The 13508-nt window shown below is 45.2% G+C and overlaps 1 protein-coding gene across 3 annotated transcripts in view; it reads right to left on the bottom strand.

Annotated features, from left to right (window-relative positions):
* Positions 1–760: 760 nt before the first annotated feature.
* LOC134984046 (zinc finger protein 260-like) overlaps positions 761–13508 on the bottom strand; it is a 40143-nt gene continuing 27395 nt past the window's right edge. For 2 of the 3 annotated variants that reach the window (XM_063949686.1, XM_063949688.1), the window contains one exon: positions 761–6527. In XM_063949686.1, coding sequence (XP_063805756.1) covers positions 4708–6527 — 1820 coding nt within the window. In that variant the 3' untranslated portion in view covers positions 761–4707. The remainder of the gene's footprint in view (positions 6528–13508) is intronic. The other variant, XM_063949687.1, reaches the window with a different exon arrangement.

Raw genomic sequence — 13508 nt, 5'->3', positions numbered from 1 at the left:
CTGCTTCATCTTAGAAACTATTGAAGCATCCTGCCAGCTTTGCTGTGCCTGCAGGATCCCCACCGCGTTTTTCTAGATTGCGATGGCTGCGTGTGATGTCATGCAGCCACAGTGAACATGACCGTTTGTCCGCCTCCCTTTCTCGCAACACATCACTTGCAACGCTCCATCTTCTCACTGGAAACGGAGCTTTACCCCCCACCCCGTGACTGCCTCTGCCTGATTAACAAGAAGCAATCACATTTCCTACAGCCCCCTGTAGAGAATGCAGGTGCATACGCAGGACAAGCGCTGCGCATGCGTCCGCAACTTTTTCTCAATAATTCCGTTTGGATCACACACTGTAGTCTAACCTGAATTAGGTCCAGAGTCACCATCTTACAGGCAGCCGGTGGAGGGAGCAGAGAATGGGTGTTATGTGGCAGGAACGGGCTGGTTAGGTAATAGCCTGTTTGCTGCATTCTGTACAAGCTACAAGCAGTGTAATTCTTTTGCTGGGAGACCCAGGTAGAGGACATTGCAGTAGTATAAATGGTCAGAAGTGTGATCACAACAGGGTGCGCTTAAAACACAGTGTGCAGCCAGACTATACTATCCTAATTGAAGGATTCCCCAAAGCCTTCACCAAACATCAGAACACAAATACAAAATAGGATAAACTTATCTGGCGCTACTGGGAGATTACAGATCCATGCGAATGATCTTCAGTGTATATAAACCATGAGGATTTGTATCCACCCAAAAGGAAAGCAAAATTGCATATAGTGAAGTACAATTTTTAATATTTTAGGTTAATAACAATTAAAACAGATGACGTATCAAAACTCCACACACAACTACACAAATTAAATGAAAGCCTCAATGACTGTGATTGAATGAATTACCAGAAGCCAAGAACTGACAAATCAGTTCAGTATCAGCATGTGTGTGGTGGGTCCCGGGTTCCCACGGATGTTGTATCACCGCTGAATCAGCTGACCTGGACTTCACCTCGTCACGGTCACGTCGGCTGCCAGATATCGATGTCCCCGCTCCAACGCGTTTCCACCTCTCAAGCTGAGGTCTTTTTCAAGGAGAATCCGGGCTGTGTGTGTGGAGAAGGGCCCCTAGATATTTAAACACAGTTCTGTCCAATCCCCGTCCTATAACTCCAGCTGATAATCATATGGTAATCTACTACAAATCCCATAGTGCATTGCTCTGAGTTAATGCATATTCCCATAGAGACGTAACGTCACTTCCGGTCCGTTAAAAAAATGCGTGTGTCTACTAAGTATGTTTCTTATAATCAGTTGTCACATCTAGCAGACAATATTGTATGATCGGCATTTCAAAAATACATAATTCTATCAAAATATATACATTTGTCCCCTCAAGTTGATTAAAGATATGTGTCCATAGTAACGATCGAGGAGGCGTTGCGTCACTTCCGGCAGTGTCTGTCTCCATAGAAACCTGAAAGGCGTGTCCGTTCATTGTTCTGTGTATTCAACAATGTGCAGCACTCAAGTCCTTATTTCATGTACCCGGAATATGTAACTATGGTCCAGAGGAACAGTCGCCCAGCATCCCGCTCTGTTATGGTTTTTATGTACTCATAATGACAGGGAGCGTCAATCCGCTTCTAGTGGTGTATTTTCATTCTCAGCCATTCTAATATCCATAGCCAACCAGAGGGCATGTATTATCTGCATTGACATATGACTATTACATTCCATCACTACAACCCCCTAAACCTAATTGTACCCCGGACCCTCCCATGATCTCTATACATGAAGTCACTAAAAGTCCTTTGATCATTATGGGATGGTCTCGGGGACAATGCTGATCAGTTTAAAATAGATAGTCCAGAAGTGTTAAGACGATATCCTGCAGTTAATAAATAAAAAAATAAAAGATCAATATAAATGCCAATAAAAACACGTATAGGTGACGAATGCAATCCCCATGAATAAAACAGCCGCACACCCCCCAATCAAAGTGCAGTGATCTTCCTGCATGCAAATATCGGAAAACATGGAGTGATTACAGGTGGCATATAAGACTCAATGTGATCATAAAAACCATTTAATCTCAAAATCATTATTGAGTCCCCCAGGTTTAAGAGTCCCTAACTCAAAAATGGTACGCATTTCGGATTTCGCTAACTGACTGGCCAGATCTCTTTGTCTCCAGTGTCCCGATATCTGTTTGAGACCAAAAAATCTTTTGATATCCAATATATTACTTCCATGTTTTTGTCTGAAATGTTCCGACAATGCATGTGTCTGTAACCCGTTCTTTATGTTACGAATATGTTCCCCTATACGGATTTTCAGGGCTCTAGATGTCCGGCCTATATACACCAATCCACAGGAGCATTCAATACCGTAAACAACGTTTTTTACGTTACACGTGATGAATTCATTGATCTTGATGATCTTCCCGTTAATCTCTACCTCTGTAAGTTTTTTACTATCACCCTTTATTCCTCTGCACCCTATGCAAGTTCCGCACCTAAAGAAACCTTTTGTTTTTACTCTGGCATTTGCTGTTATAGGGGGGCACATACTTCTTACAATTTTTGAACCTATGTTTGGTGCCCTTCTGTAGATGCATTTGGGTTTTTGGGTAGTGATTTTCCTATAATTGGATCATTTCTTAAGATATTCCAATGTTTATTGAGAATCCTCTCAAGAGACTTATACTGGCTGTTAAACGTTGTTATAAATGCCAAATCATAACTGTTATCCTTAACGGAATTGATATTCTTATTGATTAATAGCTCCTCCCTCTTTACTGTGTCGATTGTATTCAAAGTTTTGTCCAATGAAGTTTTGCAGTAGCCTGAGGCTAGGAACTTGTCTTTCATCAGTGATGCTTGTTCCTTGTAGTGATCATTCATGGAACAGTTTCGTTTGATCCTTCGTAGTTGTCCCCCAGGGATTGCTCCAAGCCAGTTGGGGTGGTGGCAACTCTCGGCTCTCAAGAAAGTGCCAGAATCAGTTGGTTTCGTATAACATTTTGTGTGGAGACTGTTATTCTCTACGAATATGGTCACATCTAGAAAATTTATAGAGGAGGTACTGTCTTCAAAAGAAAATTCAATATTCAGCTCATTGTGATTCAGATAAGAATAAAAATCACCCAGGGTATCACGGCCCCCTTTCCAAATAAAAAAGACATCATCAATGTATCTTCGCCAGGACACCAGGTTCGCTCCAAAAGGGTTATGGCTCCAAATTACCTCATTCTCCCAATGGCCCATGAAGATGTTTGCGTAACTTGGAGCGAACCTGGTGCCCATGGCAGTCCCCACTTTTTGAAGATAAAAGGTGTCATTAAACAGAAAAAAGTTATTGGACAATATGAAATGAACTCCTTCCAAAATAAAATCCTGAAGTTTACTATCCAGTGAGCTATTTTCCAGAAACATTTTTACCGCTGTCTCTCCTTTATGATGGTCAATTATTGTGTACAAGGATCGAACGTCAGCGGTAACTAAAATCCAACCTTCTTCCCATATGAGAGTGTTAATAAAGTTGAGAACATCTCTTGTGTCTTTTAAATGGGAGGGGTTTGTTAGAACCAAAGGCTGTAAATAATAATCAAGAAATTCGGATAAATTAGCCGTCACAGACCCAATACCTGACACAATGGGTCTGCCCGGGGGATGGGTGGGGTTCTTGTGGATCTTTGGAAGAATATATAACACAGGAGTTGTGGGTTCATTATTGAAAAGGAATTTGTATTCCTTTTCATTTAGGACTTCCAAGTCCCTATATTTGTCCAACAAAACCTTCAAATTGGAAAGGACGCCATTTGTGAGGTCTGTACGTAGTTTTTGGTATGTTGTTCTCTCGTCCAACTGTCTAAGAACCTCCTGTTCGTACCACAATTTAGACATGATAACTATGCTGCCCCCCTTATCGGCTGGTTTGATAACTAGCTCAGTGTTTTCCTTCAAGTTTTTAAGGGCCTCTCTCTCTTTTCTGGTCCAATTTTGTTTGATGTCCTTATGACTCAAATTTTGTACATCATTGATGCAGAGATTGAGGAAAGTGTCCAAAAAGCTTCCCCTCATGTGGGTGGGGTTAAATATGGATTTAGGTCTAAAATGAGTCCCCTCATCCGATGCCTCTTCCACTTCTCCATTATGTTCTTTATTCAAAAATAACTTCTTGATGGATAATTTCCTGATGTATTTATTTAAATCCACAAATGTCAGTAGTCTATGTGTGATGATACAAGTGCATGTATGACTGTAGGTAGATCTTCTGAGGGAATAAAGTGCTGGAGTCTGGCTATGTTCCTCAGATGAGGATCTGATTGTGGCTGATACCTCCACCATCCAGGACACTAAGATTCTGCACATGACCAGCATTTTGTAAACCTGAACCCCCAAGTGTAAGTCTGGTTGGTAACAAAGCAGAGCTGTAGCCCTGTCCTTTGTTGGCGAACTAGCATAAGGACCTGTTTCACCAGGATTGAGTCACAGCCAACTGGCATCACCCACACCTGGAGCTCAGCGAGACATTTAGGATTGGTACTGGGTTCTCAGTACCCAGAGCAAAAGACAGATCATCTGCATAGCAGTGGTAGATGAGGGCATGACATCTGATTATTTCACCCAGTGGTAGCATGTATATTGCAAAAAGCACAGGACATAAGATAAGAATAAGAACCTTGAAGAACAACGCATGGCAATGATAAGTATACTCCAGAAGATTAAAATGGCTTCTCACCTGTGTGACTTCTCTGGTGTGTAACAAGATATGATTTCTGTGTAAAACATTTCCCACACTCAGAACATGGAAATGGCTTCTCACCTGTGTGACTTCTGTGATGTATAACAAGACATGATTTCTGTGTAAAACATTTCCCACACTCAGAGCAAGAAAATGGCTTCTCACCTGTGTGACTTCTCTGATGTTTAACAAGATCTGATATCTGTGTAAAACATTTCCCACACTCAGAACAGGAATATGGCTTCTCACCTGTGTGACTTCTCTGATGTTTAACAAGATCTGATTTCCGGGCAAAACATTTCCCACACTCAGAACATGGAAATGGCTTCTCACCTGTGTGACTTAGCTGATGTCTAACAAGTTGTGATTTCCGTGAAAAACATTTCTCACACTCAGAGCAAGAAAATGGCTTCTCACCTGTGTGACTTCTCTGATGTCTAACAAGCTCTATTTTGTCTGCAAAACATTTCCCACACTCAGAACATGGAAATGGCTTCTCACCTGTGTGACTTAGCTGATGTCTAACAAGTTGTGATTTCCGGGCAAAACATTTCCCACACTCAGAACATGGAAATGGCTTCTCACCTGTGTGACTTCTCTGATGTCTAACAAGATCTGGTTTGTCTGCAAAACATTTCCCACACTCCGAACATGGAAATGGCTTCTCACCTGTGTGACTTCTGTGATGTATAACAAGATATGATTTCTGTGTAAAACATTTCCCACACTCAGAGCAAGAAAATGGCTTCTCACCTGTGTGACTTCTCTGATGTTTAACAAGATCTGATTTCCGGGCAAAACATTTCCCACACTCAGAACATGGAAATGGCCTCTCACCTGTGTGACTTAGCTGATGTCTAACAAGTTGTGATTTCCGTGAAAAACATTTCTCACACTCAGAGCAAGAAAATGGCTTCTCACCTGTGTGACTTCTCTGATGTCTAACAAGCTCTATTTTGTCTGCAAAACATTTCCCACACTCAGAACATGGAAATGGCTTCTCACCTGTGTGACTTAGCTGATGTCTAACAAGTTGTGATTTCCAGATAAAACATTTCCCACACTCAGAACATGGAAATGGCCTCTCACCTGTGTGACTTCTCTGATGTCTAGCAAGTTGTGATTTATGTGCAAAATGTTTCCCACACTCAGAACATGGAAATGGTGATGTACCTGTGTGACTACTCTTATGTGCATCAAGACTTGATTTGTATGTAAAACATTTCCCACACTCAGAACAGGAATATGGTTTCTCACTTGTATGCAATCTCTTATGTATTAGAAGTGATTTGTATGTAAAACAGTTCCCGCACTCAGAACATGGAAATGGATTCTCACCTGTGTGACTTCGCTGATGTGTAACAAGTTGTGAGTTCCGGGTAAAACATTTCCCGCACGCAGAGCATGAAAATGGCCTCTCACCTGTGTGTCTTCCCTGATGTGTAACAAGAGCTGACTTGTATGTAAAACATTTTCCACACTCAGAACATGGAAATGGCCTCTCACCTGCCTTAGCTGCCTGATGGGTGATAAGCTTTGTGTTCTGTGTAATACATTTGGCATCTATAGAACATGGAAACACTGTATCTACTCTCAGAGCTGTAACAGATGCTCCAATATCAGAGTGATCAGGAGAACATTTCCCAGGATCAGAGGGATCAGCTGATAGAGCTGGATGTATAATTGGGGTAATGGGGTTATCTCCTGGGGAATCCTGTCTACTGTCATTATCTTTTATGTCACAATCCGGGGATAACATTAGATGTCCTTCTGAGATATTCCTGCTTGTGTGTCCACCTGCTGGAAATAAAATACATTATAGAAATACAAAAATGAGAACACACAATAACAAATGTAATATTATAATAAGACTTAGATATATCTCTCTCTCTCTTGTACTGGTAACTAACCATGAAGTATAAATGGAGATGTAGTCACTCGCTAAGTCCTATGTCAGCACCAATGTAAAACAATGGATGGGGAACATATCGTATGAATTGGAGATTCTAGATGAACAATAACATCAGTCATATGAGCTGATGGATCAGAGAAATGTCTCCTAACGTTACTCCTGGAAGCATTGGTAAGGTAGCATTCCTTTATGTGTGTGCTCATACGCTGGTAAGCCTGTACATGTGTTACTCACCCTTATATAAGATATATTGCTACAGCAGAGTAGGTGTGGAACAAGGTACTTTACATGCAATACACCATATGATATCCTGTAATCATCATCATCTGCTAGGTTATAATCCACTGTTACACCCCCATCATCAGTGTCTTACCTCTATATTCTCAATAGTAATAAGGATGATGTGTGTACGGTAAGTATGATATAGAGAATTACATATCAGGATCTATACAGCTGCCGCCATACTTCTGCTTCTCATACGTGTGCTACTGGCAGCAGTGAACATCTGAGTGAGAGTGCAGGGGGGGGGGGGGGGATTCCCCCGTTTTTTAACAATTGTTCTATAAAGTTTTTTATAAATAACAAGATAGGCTAAACCAGTGATATCCTCGATAAAGGGCGTGCAGCCCGAAACGTGTTGGAAGCATTCACACGGTCCGTGCACTCTCAGCCACTCTCAGCCACACAGAGCGCACATAAGAAGATATCCTCCGTCCGTCCCTACAAGCCGGGATCCCGAGCGTCTGCAGCCGCACAGCTCGGCACACAGGAGACGCGGCTAAAACAAACAGCTGTTTGCGGAGAAATAACAGCCAGGAGTGAAGATCCCGTTCCACCTCCGCCAAGTACAAGGTGGGTAGTATAGGGACAGATAGGTTTTTCTTGCCATCCTGCACAGAGACATTAACGGAGCTACGAGCCGGTAATACAGATATCCGGCAGGACCAATAAAAAATACAAAAGGGGCTGTAAACATTTACTAATCCTTTTTATTATTACAGGTATTGCACTGCAGTATTGCAACAATTATTTGTTGCAATACACTTTATACACTGTTACAAGCGCCTTGTTCTTAAACACATTACCATTTTCACTCTGCTGTAAACATCTTGCTGTATTGGTGTTGCCACTAGCAATAGGGAACAGTCTTTTTTTAAGACTGGGTGAATAAACATCTGCCTCAAGATGACCGCTGCAATACACTTTATACACTGTTACAAGCGCCTTGTTCTTAAACACATTGTCAGTATCCTTTTTTTTTGCTCAGGGCTGCTCAGACACAAAAAATCCCAGTAACAGCGCGGTTTCTCTTATTTTTAAGAGTGAAAATGGTATAATACCTCTGGAGGCTCACAGGCCTCCTCTTTTTATCTTACGCCAATACACATACCACAGGGGGTAAGTCCACCGTGCTGTTCTCAACCAATCAATGTTTATCCATGTGATGTGCATGCCTTGGCGACATGCACAGCTAACATTGTTCTCTATGGACGGTAGGGAGTAGTCACTCTCCTTTGACAGTCCCATCCTGGAGGATTGGTATCCGCCCTGGTGGCGCTCAGTCTAGGCTGGGGGAAGTTTTCCCATCTAAACTACTTCCAGGAATCTGCCCGGGTACCCAGCTCACCATCTCCAGCCTAAAATTGGGCTCCAGAAATGGTCAGCCTAAATCCCCGGTCATGCTTTCCTGCCCACCAAAGCTATGGAGCTCCAGAAAACCACTCGGCTTGTTTTAAAGCTGAGCTGCTCCTCTCTCTCCCTATGATACCTCCATGTGGGAGGCTAGAGAGGAAGGCATTCCATTTTGGGGGGAAAGTACTGGGGGAATCCACCAGCCTACACCAGGCATGTCCAAATTGCGGCCCTCCAGCTGTTGTGAAACTACATATCCCAGCAAGCCCTGACAGTTTTGCTGTCAGAGAATGCTAAAGCTGTGTCAGGGCATGCTGGGATGTATAGTTTCTCAACAGCTGGAGGGCAGCAGTTTGGACATGCCTGGCCTACACAGTAATGGATTCCCCCCTCCTGGGACACACAACCAAGTGCATTCCACCTTAAATACAATTCAAATACACTATACACATTGGCCCTCATTTCGAGTTGTTCATTCGCTAGCTGTTTTTAGCAGCCGTGCAAACGCTAAGCCGCCACTCTCTGGGAGTTTATGTTAGCTTAGCAGAAGTGCGATCGAAAGGATCGCAGCGCGGCTACAATATTTTTTTGTGCAGCTTCAGGGTAGCTTCAGACACTACTCCTAGCTTGCGATCACTTCAGACTGTTCAGTTTTTGTTTTGATGTCACAAACACGCCCTGCGTTCGGCCAGCTACACCTGCATTTTTCCTGGCACGCCTGCGTTTTTTTGAACACTCCCTGAAAATGGTCAGTTGACACCCAGTAATGCCCTCTTTCTGTCAATCACTCTGCGGCCAGCAGTGCGACTGAAAAGTGTCGCTATACCTTGTGTGAAACTACATCGATCGTTGTAAAAGAACGCCGTGCGTGCGCATTGCGCATGCGCAGAAGTGCCGTTTTTTTGCCTGATCGCTGCGCAACGAACGAAAGCTGCTTGCGAACTCGGAATGACCCACATTGTTGCTTAATATATATATATATATATATATATATATATATATATATATATATACACACACATATACATACACACACACACACACACACACACACAGTGTACGCAAATACGTGTTATAGCGTGTATTTTACCTAGATCTGAGGACGGGGACTCACTTTTCAAAAACGTGTGGGTCCCCGAGGACGCGCTCCGCTGCAGCCAATTCCTGGCTCTCAATTGACTGTGCTTCCTGCCTGTAAAAGAGGAGGTGGAGCCTTACCACTACCAGTCCTCTGGCGGTGCCTCCTCCTCCTAGTCACATGCAGCCGCGGATTCACACGGGGGCCGGGCAGAGAGTGAAGACGGCTCTACGGCTGCTCTACGCTGTGCTGCGGGCAGGAGGTGAGCGCCGGAGACAGCGTAAGTGCTGTGGGGTAGGGTAAGTAGCCTAGGAGCGGGTGGCTGAATTTGGGTGGTGGCTTTCCTTGCATGCCTTGTGTGTCTTCTGGGAGTGTCATGGGCTTGTAGCCCGACCTCAGTGGTTGTTTCAGGCATCCACTACAGTAAGTTTCCCTGATATTCCCAGCGCCATTCACAAATAGACCAAGCTAAGGATCTATGAGAATATAACATGAATCAATTGTGCAGGCACTGCTGCTACCTGTGGTGCACCCGTTACTTCTGGGATCATCCTGTCAAGCTGCCTAAAACGTCTGCTTCCGTCAAAAGTATTTATACAAGTGATCTGAGCCCGGGCTACATCATATAAGGCTAGAAATTAGAAACCACACCGGCATCCTAAATCGCAGCACTGCCTACGTCTAACCCTCCCACACACAGCCTAACCCTAACCTCCCCCCAGCAGTGCCTAAACCTAACCCCCTTACCCCCAGCCTAAGCCTAACCTCCCCCCAGCAGTGCCTAAACCTAACCCCCTTACCCACAGCCTAACCCTAACCTCCCCCCAGCAGTGCCTAAACCTAACCCCCCTTACCCACAGCCTAACCCTAACCTCCCCCCAGCAGTGCCTAAACCTAACCCCCCTTACCCACAGTCTAACCCTAACCTCCCCCCAGCAGTGCCTAAACCTAACCCCCTTACCCACAGCCTAACCCTAACCTTCCCCCAGCAGTGCCTAAACCTAACCCCCCTTACCCACAGCCTAAACCTAACCTCCCCCCAGCAGTGCCTAAACCTAACCCCCCTTACCCACAGCCTAACCCTAACCTCTCCCCAGCAGTGCCTAAACCTAACCCCCTTACCCACAGCCTAACCCTAACCTCCCCCCAGCAGTGCCTAAACCTACCCCCTTACCCACAGCCTAAACCTAACCTCCCCCCAGCAGTGCATAAACATAACCCTCCTTACCCACAGCCTAAACCTAACCTACCCCAGCAGTGCCTAAACCTAACCCTCCTTATCCACAGCCTAAACCTAACCTCCCCCCAGCAGTGACTAAACCTACCCCCCCTTACTCACAGCCTAAACATATCCTCCCCCAGCATTGCCTAAACCTAACCCCCCCTTACCCACAGCCTAACCCTAACCCCCCTTACTCACAGCCTAAACCTAACCTCCCCCCAGCAGTGCCTAAACCTAACCCTCCTTATCCACAGCCTAAACCTAACCTCGCCCCAGCAGTGACTAAACCTACCCCCCCTTACCCACAGCCTAAACCTAACCCCCCTTACTCACAGCCTAAACCTAACCTCCCCCCAGCAGTGCCTAAACCTAACCCTCCTTATCCACAGCCTAAACCTAACCTCCCCCCAGCAGTGACTAAACCTACCCCCCCTTACTCACAGCCTAAACATATCCTCCCCCAGCATTGCCTAAACCTAACCCCCCCTTACCCACAGCCTAACCCTAACTTCCCCCCCCAGCAATGCTTAAACCTAGCCCCCCCTTACCCACAGACTAACCCTAACCTCCCCCCAGCAGTGCCTAAACCTAACCCCCCTTACCCACAGCCTAAACCTAACCTCCCCCCAGCAGTGCCTAAACCTAAGCCCCCCTTACCCACAGCCTAACCCTAACCTCCACCCAACAGTGCCTAAACCTAACCACCCTTACCCACAGCCTAACCCTAACCTCCACCCAACAGTGCCTAAACCTAACCACCCTTACCCACAGCCTAACCGAACCTCTCCCCAGCAGTGCCTAAACCTAACCCCCCTTACCCACAGCCTAACCCTAACCTCCCCCCAGCAGTGCCTAAACTTAACCCCCCTTACCCACAACCTAACCCTAACCTCCATTAGAACACTGGAGTGATGGTTGCTGGAAATGGGCCTCTATACAACTCTGTAGATATTCCATTAAAAACCATACGTTTGCAGCTAGTAGTGATTTACCACATCAACAATGTATAGAGTATATTACTGATTAATTTAATGTTATCTTCATTGAAAAAAACAATGCTTTTCCTTAAAAAAAAATAAAAAAAAGGACATTTCTAAGTGACCCCAAACTTTTGAACGGTAATGTATGATCCGGGGTATCTGAAGATGTGAACCGGACCATTAGCTCAGGAGATCCAATTAAAATGTTCTGGCATGGAACCTTCCATACTGGATCGCCTCGTATGAGGCTTAGATCTTTACCAACAATCTTATGCAAAGATGGATGGAGATCCGATTCAGTCGTAGAACCGCTCGGACCACATCCTGGAGCGTCCTTGCCTTGTCCTCTAGGAGGAATACTTTCTGAGCCACTGCATTGAGAAACATTCCCAGTAATAGGAGCTGCTGAGTAGGCTCCAGGTGGGATCCACCTATGATGTGACAGAAGCTGAATAGTGCGGCCTATATTGAGCAACAGAAGCTCCCTGGATCTAGCCTTCATCAAGAGCTCGTCTAGGTAAGGGACAATACTGATCCCCTAGACTCAGAGCTGGAACATTATCTCTGCCATCACCTTTGTGAAGACCCTCAGAGCTGTGGACAGGCCGAAGGGTAGCGCCTGGAACTGGTAGTGATCGTTCAGCAGGGCAAACCGTAGGTAAGACTGGTGAGGCGGCCAAATCGGGATATGGAGATAAGCGTCCTCTATATCCATGAACTCCTGTTCTTCCAGATCCGCAATCACTGCTCACAAGGATTCCATCTTGAACTTGAAAACCTTTAGATAAGGGTTCAAGGATTTTAGATTCAAAATGGGCTTTACTGAACCATCCGGTTTTGGTACCACAAACAGGTTGGAGTAGTAACCCTTTCCCTGTTGTAGTGGCACTGGAACAATGACTTGGGACTGGGCCTACTTTAGCATGGCCTGTTGCAGCGTAACTCATGTATCTTCCTAAACTGGTAAGCTTGATTTGAAAAATCGTTGGGGAGGAGAACTGTTTAACTCCAGCTTGTAGTCCTGAGAAATGGGATCACTTTATCCAGGCATCCTGGCAGGAGCTTTCCCAGATGCGGTTGAAGTAATGCATTCGAACTCCCACCTCGAGATCCCATCAGGATGGGGGGTCACCATCATGCTGAGGCCCTAGTGGAAACTGAACTGGTGCTTTGTTCCCAAGAACCTGCGGAAGCTGTTTTTTTTTTTTGTCTTACCTCTAGTGCCTCTCGCCGCGTTTCAGGTGCATCTGGCTCTTGATCTGAACCTGGCAGTCCGAAAGGACTGGGTAGACAGCCTGGGTAGGAACGCTTAGCCGGCAGAGCCCCAGAGGGGAGAAACGTGGATTTCCCCGCAGTAACCTTTGAAATTCACGTATCCAAATCAACCCCGAATGGCCACTCCCCTGAAAAAGGAAGAGACTCCACACTGCGCTTGGTATCTACGTCTGCTATCCACTGACACAGCCACAAAGCTCTGCGCGTCGACACTGCCATGGCAGTAGTCCTAGTGTTAATAGCACCTATCTCCTTGAGAGAGTCACACAGGACGCGTGCACTGTCCTGATTGTGCTTTATGAGAGTCACTGTAGTTACCAGGGAAATATCTCCTGCAAGGACCTCTTGAATTTGACCCACCCATGTGTGAATGGCATGTGTCATCCAGCAACCCGCTTTCACAGGTCTTTGTGATACACCAGCTGCTGTGTAAAATAGGATTTTAATTACCTACCGGTAAATCCTTTTCTCGTAGTCCGTAGAGGATGCTGGGGTCCATTTCATTCCATGGGGTAAAGACGGGTCCACTAGGAGCCAAGGGCACTTAAAGAATTTAATAGTGTGGGCTGGCTCCTCCTTCTATGCCCCTCCTACCAGACTCAGTCTAGAAACTGTGCCGGGGGAGACAGACATACTTCGAGAGAAGGATATACAAGGACAGTGGTGAGATTCAAACCAGCAC

The sequence above is a fragment of the Pseudophryne corroboree genome (genome assembly GCF_028390025.1).
Source record: "Pseudophryne corroboree isolate aPseCor3 chromosome 3 unlocalized genomic scaffold, aPseCor3.hap2 SUPER_3_unloc_32, whole genome shotgun sequence".
Taxonomy (NCBI): Eukaryota; Metazoa; Chordata; class Amphibia; order Anura; family Myobatrachidae; genus Pseudophryne; species Pseudophryne corroboree.
This window is presented reverse-complemented; position numbering and strand designations above follow the sequence as displayed.